A 17615-nucleotide genomic window follows, 5' to 3' on the forward strand; every position below is an offset into this window, starting at 1 on the left:
TTTGTGGTTTTTGATTTGCTGAGGTTATTTGAATTTGTTTGCTGCTTCATGATTTTGGTTGCTGAATTATTTATTTGTTCATGGTTTTCTGAAGTTATTTTCTGGCCTTTGATTTTCTGATTGTTACAGATGGAACAATCACAAAGTAACCCACATCCACAAGATAATGCTGAGAAGTGATTGAGCAATCTGGAGCGGTTCTTGCAGGCGATCACGCCCTCTGTGCCTGCTCAGTATCTTTCTAAGGTTAGTTTTCAGTAACTAGCTGGCAAGTTTTGCTGGAACTTTTAATAGTTGTAGCTGGGTTAGGGAAGAAATCGCGTTCTTTAACTAAGTTATTTATTGTAGTATTGTCGTTGTTTGTAACGGATGGATTTAGTGGCTGGTGTGACAATAAGTAGTAACATTTTGGAGGTCTGAATGGGATCAATGAATAGAAAGAAGAAGTGAGTTTCTCATCCATCAAGAAGTAAGCTAGTAAATGATGCGTAATTTTTACTTTTTACACGTTTCATTTTTCTCTATTTTAGTGTGGTTTAAGTATTTGATTCTCCTTCTTCATTGTTTTTGTTTTTAGCCATTTGCTTGTCTTTCCTTTTTTGATTGTGAATTGAATATTGCAGAGGACCATGATGAGAGGCTTTAAGGCGTGCGATGTGGAGTCTCAGCCTTACTTTGTTCTTGGTGACTTGTGGGAATCTTTCAGGGAGTGGAGCGCATATGGTGCTGGTGTACCGCTTGTATTAAACGGGAATGAGAGTGTTGTTCAATATTACGTTCCCTATCTTTCTGGAATTCAAATTTACACTAGTGGGAAGCCTTCTGTAAAGTCAAGGTATTGCTTTCGTTGGACCTCGTTTGGAAGATTAATTTTAATGACCTTTTGGGAGGGTGTGAATCTTGATAAAGGCCAAACATTGGGGCATTTTGGATAGAGACATTGCAAATTTTATGTCAAGAAGTTATGGATTTAAGTATGTTGCAAGGTTAATTTAATATTCAGTTCTAGTGTTGATTCTTACTTTCTGAATAGCTAAGCATTCTACATTAGTTGGATGCTTTTAGCTAGTACTTAGCTTCCAGTTGGTTCGCTTTTTCTCAATTTGTAAGTGCCTAACTGGTGCTTATGTCTCCGTAAAGTTTACAATAAAATTGTTTCCTTCTTTGATAGGCTGCTAGGTGAGGACAGCGACAGTGATTTCAGGGACTCAAGTAGCGAAGGTAGCAGTGATTGTGAACCTGAGAGAGGATTGAATTACTTGAGGGAGCAACGGAATCATCCACACCTGCCAGATGAGATTAATCGTCAAATGGGTGGATTATCATTGAGAGACCACCACACACTCCGACATGATGGCTTTTCTAGTGATGAAGGTGAATCTGTCAATTCTCAGGGCTATTTGCTTTTTGAGTATCTTGAAAGAGACCCTCCTTACAGCCGTGAGCCTTTGTCTGACAAGGTTAGCTAACTCAACTACCCTGCCTCATAAGTGCTATCTTCTCCAGTTATACTTGGACTGTTGGACATAGTTCTTTGTTTTGTTTAGCCTTTTCACTATATTGAAATTTTTGTGGTGGGATAGATATTGGACCTTGCTTACCGCCTTCCAGAACTGGTGAATCTGAGAAGTTGTGATATACTATCGTCAAGTTGGATATCTGTAGCATGGTATGCTTAACTTTGCTTTTTTGACATTCTTCATATGGATAGGTGCACAAGGGGCTGACCTATCATTTTGCTTTGCTTTGTAGGTATCCGATTTACAGGATACCCACTGGTCCAACTTTGAAAGATCTTGATGCATGCTTTCTAACTTACCATTCTCTTTATACACCTGTGGGAGGTAAGCTGCGATTTTTCACCTCTTCTTTTCTGCTTTACTGGTTTTGCTCTATAACAAAGTTTTGAGAATTAAAGAATAGTCTTTGTGTATTGCTCCATGCTAGGAAAAACAGACTAAGAAAATCAAAAGTTTTGGTCTCTTATCCTTTAGCTCCTAAATAGTGTGATGTATTTATTATACATATTGCAGAATTTATTTTAGAATCTCCCCAGCTATGGATAGACACATGCCTAATACCACCCATTTCCATTGACAGAATATATATGTCTACTATCTACTTATCTAGGCACCTGGTAGTTGTGATATTCTCCAACTGTGTTCTTCTTCTTGAGACATACTATTGAGTAGCACAATGGATCATTATATCTGTCAGCAGTACCCAGTGAACTTCTTGACATGTTGCTGCTTATTTGTATTTTTAGTAATTTTTGTTTTATATATTTAGTTTGTGATATTTTATCTTTCATCCTTTGAAATTAAGGGTTGTTGGGTTTCTTTATTTGCTCTCTTCTTCAACTACAAAGAGTCATGTTTTCGTCTTGGTGACTGTTTCTATTCAAGTGTATTGGCTAGTAACCAGTGCATGAAAATGGTTTGCCTGGAACAGAAATTTGAGGTGCTGCATGCCTGCATGTGTGAGATAGTTGAATAAATTCATTTTTATGTGTTGCATTGGTTGCTTAACAAATATACAATACTTTTGTATTTCAGGTACACAACAAAGGGTGCAGGCACCTGTAATGTCACATACTACTGAGACAGATGGTGCCCCTAAAATGTCTTTACCGGTGTTTGGTCTTGCTTCATACAAGTTCAAAGGATCTCTGTGGACTCCAAACGGTGGACATGAGCGCCAGGTGGCTACCTCTCTTTCACAGGCGGCTGACAAGTGGTTGAGACTGCTTCAGGTCAGTCACCCTGATTTCATGTTTTTCAGCCGCTGAGGATTCTAAGGTGACTTTAACAATTTTAATTAAGCCGTTTGAGAAGTGGATCTAGTTATCTGCCATTACCAGCTTGGCCCATTTCTTAGATACAGTACTTGATGAAGTGAGAGTATATCATGTATTTGACAAAGGAAAAAAAAAAGAAAAAAAAAAGGGAAAAAAGAAAAACAAAAAGATGTCAGGCCCTGTCCTTTGTAGTTCCTGCTATGTTTCCTTCTTTGATAAGTGAAACAATGGAAGCAGCAAAGCTCTGGACAAGCATCCTCGACTGTTAAGGCTACTCAGAATGTGTTCATGGCGGATGTACAGGCTAAAAAGCAGCTTAGCAATCGCATGGTTTTGTTTTGCTGACATCAATGATTTTACCCACATCAGTTGTTTGTTGTAATTTTGCAACTTTATTTATTTTATGGTGGCATGTTTTTGTTAAAGAGAACAGGCTTCTTTTTTGTGTCCTGATGATCACCATATAGGACCCGGCTTTAGTGGATTGGGGAATTTTACTGGTAATGGTATTAGAATTGCCCCATCTCTGTATTTGAATTGTAACAATAACATTTACGTATCTTAGCTGCTTTACATGTAGGAACCGTTATCTTTTCTTTGTAATTTTGTTACTAATGGATGTTTGTAGGGAGAAATCTTGCCTTGCGTCTTCCTTTCTTTTTATCGGTGGTTTTTTGCATATGTTCTTTATTGGAAATAATCGTGCATCTTAAAATGTGAAAAAATAGTTTTCTCAGGGTAAAATTTTAGCTTTTTAAAAGTAATTTGTTAAAATTAGTTTTTTAAAGATAATGTTTTAAAAGTTTGCGTATCTTGCATTATCCAACACACAACACATTTATGGAGCGGACGAATGGATCTCAATTTTTTATTTTCAATTATTTTGGTAAGCGTGAATTTTCATTATACATTCTTTAAGTGACACAAAAAATACAAGAGATGTTAAAAGATAACAGATTACACTTACCAAAATAATTGGGAAAAAAATGGAAAGTGTTGTAAAATAAATAAAAATACTAAATATAAAATAAAGATATATAAATAGAAGATTCTAGTATTAATATAATTAGCTCAATAACAATAATTTATATATGTATTTATTAATATATATATATATAAAGAGAAAGAAGAATTGGAATGTAAAAGGAATTGATTTTGTTTATTGCTGGTTTGTGTTTTTTTCAGAGGCAAAATCCTATATTTATAAGCGTATATGATAGTAGTTTTTCAAATTACATTAAATAAGATTCTCCTTGAAAACTTGAGCCTTGTGGGAAAATGGCATCCACCTAGGCTATCTTATCACAACACTCCCCCTTAAATGACCATTTAGGATTATGCCTCATTAAAACCTTACTAAAGAAAAATCCAGTGGAAAAAAAATCTTAGTGAAGGAAAAAGAGTACAATATTCTCCAGTGATGGGGATTGCCTCATTAAAAACCTTATCAAGAAAAACCCGATGGGAAAAAAATCTGACCAAGGGAAAAAGAGTACAGTCTCCCCCTCTTGTTGACATCAGTTGATGTCTCGAAGTCGGCGCATCCCAATCTCGTGTACCAGTCTTTTAAAGGAGGATTTTGAGAGTGACTTTGTAAATAAATCTGTCAGATTGTCACTTGAGCGGATCTGTTGGACATCAATTGTCCCCTGATTTTGAAGATCATGAGTGAAGAAGAATTTGGGAGAAATATACTTTGTTCTATCACCTTTGATGTATCCGCCTTAAAGTTGAGCAGTGCATGTTGTATTATCTTCAAATAGGACAGTTGGAGCTATCTTATGATCAATCAGTTCACATGATGACAGAATATATTGGATCAAACTCATGAGCCAAAAACATTCACGACTAGCTTCATGAATTGCTAGTATTTCGGCATGATTAGAGGATGTTGCAGCAATCGTCTGTTTCGTGGACCTCCATGATATAGCTGTTCCACCATATGTAAATAGGTATCCTGTTTGAGATCTCCCTTTATGTGGATCAAACAAGTATCCAGCATCTACATAGCCAACTAGTTGTGACTTGGATCCATAGGGATAAAACAATCCCATATCAACCATTTCATGAAGATATCGAAAGATTTGTTTGATTCCACTCCAATGTCTTCTGGTTGGAGATGAACTATATCTTGCTAGTAAATTCACAGCAAATGATATATCGGGTTGTGTATTATTAGTAAGATACATTAGCGCTCCAATGGCACTAAGATATGGTACTTCAGGACCAAGGATATCTTCATTTTCTTCTTTAGGACGAAATTGATCATTTTTCCACATCCAAAGATCTTACGATCATTGGGGTACTCAAGGGATGTGACTTATCCATATAAAATCTTTTCAAGATCTTCTCTGTGTATATTGTTTGATGAATAAATATCCCACTTTTTATATGCTCGGTCTGCAGGTCGAGACAAAATTTAGTTCTTCCAAGATCTTTCATCTCAAACTCTTCTTTTAGAGTTTTTATAATTGTTGGAATCTCTTCAGGAGTCCCAATGATATTTAAATCATCAACGTACACAGCAATTATAATGAATCCAGATGCAGTTTTCTTTATGAAAACACATGGACAGATATCATCATTCTTGAATCCATTTTTTGCCAGATGCTCAGTAAGACGATTATACCACATTCGTCCAGATTGCTTTAGACCATATAAAGATCTTTGCAATTTAACTGAGTATAACCCCTGTGAATATTCATTGGATGTTTTAGATATCTTTAGTCCTTCAAGGACTTTCATATAGATATCCCGATCTAATGAGCCGTATAAATAGGCCGTTACCACATCCATTAAATGCGTATGCAGTTTATGATATGCAGATAAACTGACCAAATACCGCAATGTTATTGCATCCACTACAGGGGAATACGTTCCTTCATAATCTATACCGGGCCTTTGTGAAAAACCTTGTGCCACAAGTCGGGCTTTATAGCGTACAACTTCATTTTTCTCATTTCATTTTCTCACAAATACCCATCGGTATCCAACAGGTTTTACATCTTTTGATGTACGGACTACAGGTCCAAAGACTTCACGTTTTGCAGGTGAGTCTAACTCAGCCTTCATGGCTTCTTCCTATTTTGGCCAATCATTCCTTTGTCGACATTCTTCGACTGATCTTGGTTCAAGATCCTTACTTTCATTCATGATATTTAATGCCACATTATATGCAAATATTTCATTGATAATTGTCTTATTTCGGTCCCATTTCTCTCCTGTAAAGACATAATTTATCGAGATCTTGTCATTTTCACAATTTTCAGGTACCTGAATGTCTTCTGGCGTGAAAACTATATCAGAATTTTGGACAACTACATGTGTCTCTACTATGTCTTTTTCAACATGAATAGTATTTACCTCTTTTCTCTTTCGATGATTTTTGTCTTTGGAACCGACAGGCCTGCCACGCTTCTGGCGTGTATTTGCTTCTGTGGCAATTTGTCCAACTGTGACATCAATTTGAATTGGGGCATTTTCTGCTGGTATATAAGATTTGGTTATCTTTTTTGTATCGAAAAATGCATCAGGCAATTCATTTGCTATTCTTTGCAAATGTATAATCTTTTGAACTTCTAGTTCACATTGCCCTGATCGAGGATCTAAATACATCAAGGATGATGCATTTCAATTAAGTTCCTTTTCAGAAAGCTTATTCTCTCTCCCTAATGTTGGAAATTTTGATTCATCAAAATGACAATTCGCAAATCGGGCTTTAAATATATCTCCAGTTTGTATCTCAAGATACCTCACTATAGAGGGAGAATCATATCTAACATATATTTCCAATTTTCTGTGGGATCCCATTTTGGTGCGATTAGGTGGCGCAATGGGATCATATATAGCACACCCAAATATTCTTAAATGGGAAACATTTGGCTGCTGGCCAAAAGCTAATTGCATAGGAGAGAACTGATGGTAACTCGTTTGCCTCAATCGAATAAGTGTTGCGGCATGTAAAATAGCATGCCCCAAACCGAGGTTGGGAGATTTGTTCTCATAAGTAAGGGTCTAGCAATTAATTGGAGGCGTTTAATAAGTGATTCTGCTAACCCATTTTGTGTGTGAACATAAGCTACTGGATGTTCAACACTTATTCCATTACCCATACAATAAACATCAAAAGTTTGGGAAGTAAATTCACCAGCATTATCAAGACGAATTGCTTTAATTGGATTTTCTGGAAATTGTGCTTTTAATCGAATAATTTGAGTCAGTAATCTCGCAAACGCCAGGTTGCGAGAAGACAATAAGCACATATGTGACCATTTCGAAGATGCGTTTATCAAGACCATAAAATATCTAAAAGATCCACATGGTGGATGGATAGGTCCACATATATCACCTTGAATCCTTTCTAGGAATTCAGGAGACTCAAATCCAATCTTTATTGGTGATGGCCTTAAAATTAACTTCCCTTGAGAACATGTAGCACAACAAAATTCACTAGTTTTAAGAATCTTCTAGTTCTTTAGTGAATGTCCATGTGAGTTTTTAATAATTCTCCTCATCATGGTTGTTCCCGGATGACCCAATCTATCATGCCAAGTTATGAATTCATTTGGACTAGTAAACTTCTGGTTTACAATGGCATGTGATTCAATTGCACTAATCTTGGTATAATACAACCCAGATGAAAGTGAGGGTAATTTTTCTAATATAACTTTTTTATTTGAATCATGAGTTGTGATACATAAATACTCATGATTTCCCTCATTCATTGTCTCAACATGATATTCATTTCGGCGAATATCTTTGAAACTCAACAAGTTCCTCAGGGACTTGGTAGATAATAGTGCATTATTTATTATAAATTTTGTTCCTCCAGGAAACAAAATTATAGCTCTTCCGGAGCTTTCTATCACATTGCCTGAGCCAATAATAGTATTGAGATATTCCTCTTTTGGCACAAGATGGGTAAAATATATATCGCTTTTGAGAATGGTGTGCGAACTTGCACTATCCGCAAGGCATACATCTTCATTATATATCCTTGCCATTTTCTTCAAAGACAAATAATAATAAAATGAGTAGTATGCACAGTTAAATTGAATACTTGATCGGAATTATTTTTTTAAGAAATACTCTATAAAAATAATGTCATATACTAAAATTTTATTTTAAAACTTGACACATTTAATGATTTCAAAATTTATAAACATTAATATTTCATTATTTACATACATCACATTTAAAACTTAAATACATAGAAAATAAAACTTAACAATAAGTTCTTTACATTATTTATTTACATAGATACTTAACAATCTCACGTATTAAACTATTCCATCATTGATCAAATGACCAATATTTCCTTTAGGGTCCTCAAAGAAATAAGATACATCATAATGAGTGGTGGAGTTTTCAGCAACATCATTTGAAACGAAATTCGTCTCCTTTCCTTTGTCGTCTTTTTTCAAAGATGCTTGATAAAGATCGACTAGGTGCCTTGGGGTACGACAGGTACGCGACCAATGGCCCTTTCCACTACAATAGAAACGCTTATCCTCTGTTGATTTATTTTGCCCAATATTTCTTTCTTTATCCCATTTCTGGTGAGATCCTCTCTTTTGAATATAATTTCTTTTCCTTCCATAATTTTTCTTGTTATTAAAATCTTGTCATTTACCTCTTCTTGGGTAATTTGCCGCATTTACTTCAGAAAATGGGGCAGCGCCAGTTGGGCGTGCTTCATGATTTTTCAAGAGCAACTCATTGTTGCGTTCAGCAACAAGAAGGCAAGAAATTAACTAAGAATATTTTTTAAATTCTTTTTCTCGATACTGCTGCTGCAGGAGCACATTCGAGGCATGGAAGGTCGAGAAAGTTTTTTTCTAACATATCATTGTCAGTTATCTTTTTCCCACATAATTTCATTCGTGAGGTGATTCGAAACATTGCAGAATTATATTCATTTATGGATTTAAAATCCTGTAGACGCAAGTGCGTCCATTCATATCGGGCTTGAGGAAGTATCACTGTTTTTTTATGATTGTACCTTTCTTCAAGGTCTTTCCAATGATCTGCAGGATCTTTTAATGTGAGATATTCATTTTTCAATCCTTCGTCAAGATGACGACGAAGAAAAATCATGGCTTTGGTTTTATCCTTCTGGGATGCATTATTTTCAGTTTTAATGATATCTCCAAGATCCATTGAATCAAGATGGATTTCAACATCTAGTATCCATGATAAGTAATTGTTTCCAGATATATCAAGAGCATTGAATTCAAGATGAGAGAGTTTCGACATAATGAAAAATTTGTTACTTGAGTCTTCCTAAAAATTTGATCAGAGTCTCGTGCTGATAACGTGTTGTAAAATAAATAAAAATACTAAATATAAAATAAAGACGTATAAATAGAAGACTCTAGTATTAATATAATTAGCTCAATAACAATAATTTATATATATATTTACTAATATTATATATATATATATATATATATATATATATATATATATATATATATATATATATATATATATATATAAAGAGAGAGAGAAGTATTGGAAGGTAAAAGAGAGAGAGAATTGATTTTGTTTATTGCTTGCTTGTGTTTTTTTCAGAGGCAAAAGCCTTTATTTATAAGCGTATATGATAGTAGTTTTTAAAACTACATTAAATAAGATTTTCCTTGAAAACTTGAGTCTTGTGGAAAAATGGGCATCCACCTAAGCTATCTTATCACAACAGAAAGAATTCATATAGAGCGGTGAGTAATAATAATAAATCCTGGATTAAAATATTGTTTTATTATAATTTTGATCATTTTGCATACATATTATCAAATTTTATTTCAAACACTTTACACATTTGAAATTACCCATACCTAGTTAAGCGGTACACAAAATTCTAGTTAAGCACATCTGAAAATCTTGCATCATCTAAAAATTAGTGTATTCGAATTAAACTTTCATGACAATTTTTTTTTTCTATAGTGTTCTATAATGTAACTGCGTTAAACAAGGAATAAATAGACAATGAAGAATAATTAGAAAAATTTTAGAAAATTCAAAAAGTTACAATTGAAAAGAAATACAAAATATCCTAACAATTGATTTAGAAAACTTGGATGTATCTGAGTGTAACTAGTGTCCGTATCCCATTACTAATTAACAACACTGTTATTCATAATTCACGATTCTTGCAACTTTTTCCCTTTCCTGATTCATTTTTATCTTGTGTGTATAAATTGAACCATTTCTAATCGTTGCACCAACCCGCTTTAGCCTATTCTACTGCTGCAAACTCAATGCTGCATTTGCCTGCAACGATGCATTCATCTTTTACCAAATGCCATTGCTCCCCAAAATAGATAGATGCTGTTATTATATCAAGCCTTTTTTCTTTGTAGACATTTAAATGTAACAGAGTCACTTCTAACAACTAAGAACTTCTCAAGGGGGTGACATTTTCTGTCTTGCTATAGTTAATCTCTCTTTTAGTATGCCTTTGATACATTATACTTTTGAAATCACACCACAATTAATGTAGGATTAGTGGATTACTTAAACCATGTATGAGTTGAGTTGGATTTGTTCTGTTTAGATTTTGGCTAACCTGCTTTAAGAAGGACCCCTTGAATGGGATTAAAGCTTTCCAATAGAGTGTGAACTCCACTCACTCTTGGAACAACTCCGTATTTGACAATAAGATCCAAATGATCGTTTGTTTGTATATCACTGCTTAATTAGTTAGTTCCTCTAACGATGAAAAAACTCCACATATACATACATTACATGGTTATTTGTAAGTGAATTAGAGACATGTAATTCAAATGAACACCAGTAATCATCAAGTAAACTGAATCGACTTAATGAAAGCGTTGAATGCACTAGTTTTTGTAAATCTCTAATGAGTAATGATCATAAGATAAAATCAGTAGTTTTTTTTTTGGTCATGGGCTTAACCCTACAATAACTTAACCCGCCCAGAAAAAATCCTCCCAACCCACCCAGACACCCAAGATGCTATCCCAACCAAACTGAAGCAAACCGCGCTCTTCTCCCTCACTGCTGCCAATTTGAAAGATCAATCTCTATGGGTGCCCAACTCTCCCTTCCTCCTACCTAAATCAGCGACAGCTTCATGCCCAATCTTCTCTTGGACGGAATCAGCTCCTTGCTCATGGACGACCCGCTACGCCGCTGCCAGCACACCGGGAAACCTGCCCAACCAACAATCAGAATGCCGATCCTTTCCTGATACCATCGTCGTTCTCGGAGGGTCGTTCAGCGCTGTCTTCCTCAGCCGCACAGGGTCGTCTCCTTCGTCAACCTGGTATCAATTGCCACCGCCGCCTTCAACCGAAGGTTGCATTGATACCACGCCTTCTACTTTGCTGCGTTGATACTCAAATCTCGAGGAAGAAAAGAAACGCTGCTGCTGATTCAGACCTGGATTAGTTTGAGTACCAGAATCCGCGATACATCCATTTTGGTCCTCAATTGTATGGCACTTTGTTCCTCTTTCATTAAAGCTTAGTTCTTTGTTGATCCTCAAATTTTAATCAAATTAAATTTCGCTCTTTGGATGTTTGCAGGTGGTTGAATGCTCCAGTTATGGTGCAATGTCCCTATTTCTGCTGCCTTGGCTATTTCATGGTCGAGGAGATTCCCGTTTTTAGGAGTCCAAGTTAATCCCTTTTCCGGTAATTATTTCATTAACAATTGAATGTCCTGAATAATTGCCCATGCTTCACCAATTGGACTCTTGGATTTAATTGCTTGTATGATTTTTAGATTATCTGATTCAATGAGAACTTTTTCCATGAATAAATTATTTACAATGATTAGAGCTTGTTTGATTGCTAAAGCTTCTGCTACTGTGACTGAGTTTGCTTGAATTAATCCTGTGAAACCTAATAAAATCTTTCCTCTGTTATCTCTGTCATAGTTTTTGATTGTGGATGGTGGCTAATGGCGGTGAGCCAAAAATCCGCCATAAAGTTATAGTGGATGGCGTTACGAAAAATGATGGAAATGGTAGATTACCTCTAAAATACACATATATGTGCAAAAAAAACATGCAGAAAAATTGCAAATATAATAAACTATAAAATCTATCTATATAATCAACTTTCTAGTCATAAAACATCTAATTAATATAGCAAATATAATAGCAAATTTAGCAAATAAATATAACATCAAGTTCAAATCATAACTCAAAAGTCATAAGCAAGTAATAAAATAGAAGACATAAAACATAAAAACTATAAACCATCTACATTCTAGCTCTCATCAAATTCATCCAAATTAACACGATTATTATCGTGTCCCTCTACCCCTTCATCATCCTCTGATTCAGTATCATTGAATTGAATCTCCTCTTCTTGTTCTTCTTCATTTTCAGAATCCTCTTCATCTTCAAATTCTGGTTCTTCTTCCTCTTCCACAATTATTGCTTTTCCTTTTCTTTTTTTTGAAGCCTTAGACCCACTTGGTCCATCCTTTGCACCACCTCTTGCAGTTGCAGGTTCTTTTCTTTTTCTATTTTGTTGTCTTCTAGTATATGTCGTAGGCTCATGTCCTCCCATTGCTTCAAAAACAAGGTTCCAACTCAAAGGGTTGTCATCTTGATGAACCAAATCAGCATCATCATCCATATTATCATCATCTCGAAAGGTGGTAGTCCCAATTTCTCCCACTAACCACTCATTACACTCATCAATATCATTGAGTGCAATAGGGTCAACTTTATCTTTAAGGTTGTACCTCTCGATGAGTTGTTGGTTATACTTTATGAAGACCAAGCTCTCCATCCTTTCATGATCAAGCCTATTTCTTTTCTTAGTATGAATATGCTCAAATATACTCCAATTGCGCTCACATCCAGAAGCACTACAAGTCAAGCTCAAGATCTTGATAGCAAGGTCTCGCATGTTTGGAGCTTCATGCCCATATGTCCGCCACTAAAATGCTATAAAATTAAAATAAATTTGTCTAAACCTTTAATCGAACTAAATTTATAAAGCTTTGTAAATTTTATAACAATCTTACTGGGTGAAATCTTTTTCCTCTGAGATTTTGCAAAGGATGATCCAAAAAGTCCATAGCCGGCCTTATATAGTGTTTGCTCCTCCAATATCTTCTCTTGCACAGCTATACTTGGCACCAATCTAGTGATGCACTCAAACCATCCCTTTGTAACTTCTAAATCCAATTCAATGCGAGGATTATCATAAAGCAACTCCGGATTCAGAAAATGAGCAGCTGCTTGCAACGGACGATGAAGTTGGCAATTTCATCTGTTGTCAACGATTTTAAAAACTTCAGAATATTTGCTCACATCATTAGAAAATATTTTCATGATGCATTCCTTTGCTTTATCCATTGCTTCATATATATAACCCATTGGCGGTTTCTTCTCCTCATCAACAAGTCGAAGCACCCGAATAAGAGGCCCCCATGATCTTAAGGGTGTACTTGACATGATTCCAAAAGGAGGGCCTAATAACAATCTTTGTTTCCTTCCTCCCCTTTGCCTCCCTTGACAACTTATTCCTTACCCACTCATCCAAAGTGAACATTCTTCTTAGATTTCCTTTCTCCTCATAAAGCCTTTCCAAAGAGAAAAATGAAGTGGCAAATCGGGTGACTGCATGCCTCACCAATTCCTTGCCATTTGTGAATTGTCTCAACATGGATAAAGTGCTAGAGTGGCTATAAGTGAAGCTAACCAAAGAAATGGCACTTTTTATGGTTTTTTGGATTAACGGTAACTTCCCAATGTCTTCAAGCATCAAATCCAAACAATGGGCAGCACACGGGGTCCAAAACAAATTCGGTCTTTTCTCCATCAACAACTTACCAGCTAGAACATAGTTGCTCCCGTTGTCAATTACAACTTGAACAACATTTTGCTCCCCAATTTCCTCAACAATACCATCAAGAAGCTCAAACATTTTTTCACCCGTCTTCACATAATCAGAGGCATCAATAGACTTCAAAAACATTGTCCCAGCAGGAGAGTTTACAAGAAAATTGATAATGCTCTGTTGTCTCTTATCCGTCCAAGCATCTGACATAATAGAGTAGCCATACTTTTCTCGTTGTTCCTTATGACCCTTCAACAAGTCTTTGGTGTATTCTAATTTCTCATTAAGGAGTGGCACCCTTAGAGCATGATAAGTGGGAGCAGGTAAATTAGGACCAAAGCTTCCAATAGCCCACAACATTTCTTGAAAACTCTTCAACCTCACTGGATTCAATGGAATCCCAGCTTGGTAGAACCACCGGGCTATGTATCGATGAACTCTACAAACCGCTTCCTTATTACATGCTTCCTTGATATTCTGTTGCCTCAATTTCTCCTTTTTGTTTCTTGCAATGGCAGTTTTAGGTCTTTTCATAAACAAGTCCATTGGACCTCTCATAGAACTTGCCCCCCCTCTAGCTGCTGCTATTGGAGTTGGATTTGGAATTTCATCAATTCCTTGAGCATCTTCCTCTGACAATCCAAAACCCAAACTATCTAAATCAAGCTCCCTAGCATTGACACTATGTTCCTCAGTGCTTGCCGGCGTAGAACTTTGTCTTCCACGATTTTTTTTTTCTGGTTGTAGAACTCCCATAATTTAGCAATAACATCCTTTGGGACCATTTTACATCCAGCAACATTCCCAGGCTTAATCATTAAGTGCTCCTTTGCCCGTGTAATTCCTCCTCTCGTAATTTTTCCACAAAAATTACATATGATGTCATTGGTATTTCTCTCTTCTACAGCAGTAACATATTTCCACCCTGGATCAATCCTACTGGCACGGATAGCAGCTGCAGGACGAGCAGCAGTTCCAGCAGCATGGCCAGCAGAGGCAGAGGTAGGGACAGGGGCAGGGACAGGGGTAGAGGCAGGGGCATCAGAATTACGGGCTGGTCTAGAAGTTGACATGATGAACTGAGCTGAAAGGAAAAAAAATTGGAGGAAGAGAGGTTTATGAGGGAAGAGAAGGAGAAGGAGACAGTGAAGTGGTGAACTGAATGAAAAAAAAGGAACGGTAACTTCTACAAACCAGAAAAAAGAGGGAACTGTGGTGATGAGCGGCGGTGACCACCAGTGGTGATGGACGGCGACGGGCGGTGGCTAAGATCGGCAGTGATTGAAGGCAGAGAGAAGAGAGAAAGAGAACAGAGAGAAAGATCCATTTTGGACGTTTAGAGAGGAAGGCTCGTTTTTGAACTGCAGCGGCTGAACATGGGTTACTCTTTCATTTAGGGTTTTGCAAAATTACCCAATTACCCGTGATTTTTTAAAAAAAATCCGAAAAAACTCGCCATTTTTGCCATTTTCAATGGCGGACCGCCATGGCGCCACCGCAATTGTGGCGCCTTTTGCCCCGCCATGATAAGTATGTCACGGTGGCCTACGTATGGCGGCGAGGCCAAATCCCGCCACGCCATTCCGCCATAGCGCCGCCATGGCCGCTATTTTAAAACACTGATCTCTGTACACCACTGCTATAGCTCCTTTGCCTATATTCTTTTTGAAAGAAGCATCCACATTTGCCTTGATCCAATCCGTAGGGGGTGGCCTCCAACGAACCTCTCTCGTTCCTTTTTTACCATGTCTTTCTTTTAAATTTATCTTCTTTTCCGCTATTCTCCAAAACAGACTTTCCATTAGTTTAGCCCTCTTTATAGTCCAGCTAGGATTAATTTCTTGCTGCTGGTACACTTTCTGATTTCTAGTCTTCCATATCTCCCACACCAGAAATCCTATTTTACTAATTCTTCTATTTTCCTCCTCCCCCCTACTGATTTGATTTTTTGTATGATAGTCATAAACCAGTCTCCAAACTCAATAACTGTTTCTGTTATTGGAATACACTGACAATCAGCTCTGAACCATGCAGCCCTTGTCCACTCACATAGCAATAATGCATGCTCTGTTGTCTCCACCTCTTTAGTACAAATCTGTCATATAGGACTCCCAACAATTCTCTTCTTGTACAAATTTGAATTTACCGGCACGATATCATGGGCTGCCTTCCACAAAAATGATTTGATTTTAGAGGGAACTTCCATTTTCCAAATTTCTTTCCATAACTCCCTCCTAGCATCACTTGTGGATGGGTTCCCATGATATCGAGATTGAAATTCTCCTTTTGCTGCGAAATAACCTGTCTTTATGGTATATATACCATCCTCTCTTGCAGGCCAGTATAAATTATCCTCCTTATTCACAAAACTAATTGGGGTTCTAATAATAGCATCACAAATTTCTGGCGAAAACATGCTTCTGATTTTGCTCTCATTCCAACCCCTTCCCTCTTCAATGAGCTCTTCAACTTTCTGATCATCTTGTCTACCATTCCCCAGCACCTTACCTACTTCAGCTATCCAATTATCCCTCCATATATTAATTTTTGACCCATTTCCAACACTCCATTTTCCTTTCCTCCTTAGCAATTCTCGTCCATGCAAAATGCTTTTCCATATCCACGAAGAATTCTTCCCAACCTGCGCCTCCCATAAATTGCCCTTTGGGTAATAGACAGCTTGTAGGATTTTTACCCAAATTGCATCTGGATTCTTTAAATCTCTCCATGCTTGTTTTGCAAGATGCGCTATATTCTGCATTTCTAAGTCCTTGAAGCCCAATCCCCCTTCGATCTTGCTCTTTTTTATTATATTTCAATTCTTCCAATGAATACCTCTCTCCTTTCCGGATGTCGCCCACCAAAATCGCGCTACTCTTGAATTGATTCTCTTGCAAAACTGCTTGGGAAATTTTATCACATTCATATCGTAAGCTGGTATGGCTTGCACAACTGCTTTAATCAGAATTTCCTTGCCAGCTTGGTTTAGTAACCTCTCTTTCCATCCTTCAAGCTTGTTCAAAATTCTCTCTTATATCCACGACAAAGCCCGATTTAAAGATCTTCCCCAAATTGCAGGTAGTCCTAAATATTTTTTTGGGGATTCCCACGATGACATATTTAGTATTTCTTCAATGCATACTCTTGTGTGTATTGAGACTTGATGTCCAAAAGTAATACCAAATTTATCCAAATTTATTCTTTGCCCCGAGGCCTCTGTATATTCATTAAGGACTGTTATTATCTGATAAGCCTCTTCTTCTTTTGCTTTGGCAAAAATAATGCAATCATCTGCAAATAAAAGATGCGTAATTGTTGGGGCTGTTGGGGCAATTCTTAGGCCTGAAATTCTATCTTCTTTTTGTGCTTCCTCCATTAATATAGTAAACACTTTCGCTACAAGAATAAAAAGATAGGGCGAAAGCGGATCTCCTTGTCGTAATCCTCTTTGTGGTTTCACTTTCCTTGACAATTCCCCATTGATTTTGAACTGGTAATTGGCACTTTTAACACACTTCATCACTAATCTTACCCACCGTTCATGAAACCCGAAAGCTGTGATGACCCGTTCCAAGAAGTCCCACTCCATCCTATCATATGCTTTGTTCATATCTAATTTAACCGCCATATCTTGAGATCCATTCCTACCTTTTTTGTTAAGGCTATGATATATTTCCTGCACAATGACCAAATTATCTTGAATTAGATGCCCTCCCACGAATGCACTATGTATCGGTGATATTATTTTCTCCATTATTCCCTTAAGTCTTAAAACTATGACCCTTGCCAATATTTTGTAAATAAAATTACAATAGCTAATGGGTCTTAGTTGGTTAAGACTTTCAGGGTTATTGGTTTTGGGTATTAATACAACTGTAGTTTCTCCAATACACTCCGGTATGTATCCATTTTTGAAGAAACTTCTCACTGCTTCACACACTTCCTTGCTAATGACATTCCAATACTTATGATAAAACAATCCATTCAAACCATCA

General features: G+C 36.7%; 2 protein-coding genes across 4 annotated transcripts in view; one reads left to right on the forward strand and one right to left on the reverse strand.

Annotated features, from left to right (window-relative positions):
• LOC107618211 overlaps nucleotides 1-3432 on the forward strand; it is a 7187-nt gene extending 3755 nt beyond the window's left edge. The window contains exons 2-7 of one of the 3 annotated variants that reach the window (XM_016320208.2): nucleotides 181-246; nucleotides 624-835; nucleotides 1172-1460; nucleotides 1584-1669; nucleotides 1753-1844; nucleotides 2556-3432. In XM_016320208.2, coding sequence (XP_016175694.1) covers nucleotides 630-835; nucleotides 1172-1460; nucleotides 1584-1669; nucleotides 1753-1844; nucleotides 2556-2788 — 906 coding nt within the window. In that variant the 5' untranslated portion in view covers nucleotides 181-246; nucleotides 624-629 and the 3' untranslated portion in view covers nucleotides 2789-3432. Of the gene's footprint in view, nucleotides 1-180; nucleotides 247-404; nucleotides 470-623; nucleotides 975-1171; nucleotides 1461-1583; nucleotides 1670-1752; nucleotides 1845-2555 lie in introns of those variants that run through there. The other 2 variants (XM_021111088.1, XM_016320210.2) reach the window with 2 other exon arrangements.
• LOC107616162 lies at nucleotides 13177-14947 on the reverse strand. The gene is made up of 3 exons (XM_016318156.1): nucleotides 14815-14947; nucleotides 14411-14704; nucleotides 13177-14369 (listed from the first exon to the last, which is right to left on the reverse strand). Exons 1-3 carry the CDS (start codon nucleotides 14945-14947, stop codon nucleotides 13177-13179), a joined length of 1620 nt encoding a protein of 539 aa, XP_016173642.1.

Source organism: Arachis ipaensis, chromosome B09 (genome assembly GCF_000816755.2).
Source record: "Arachis ipaensis cultivar K30076 chromosome B09, Araip1.1, whole genome shotgun sequence".
Lineage (NCBI taxonomy): Eukaryota > Viridiplantae > Streptophyta > Magnoliopsida > Fabales > Fabaceae > Arachis > Arachis ipaensis.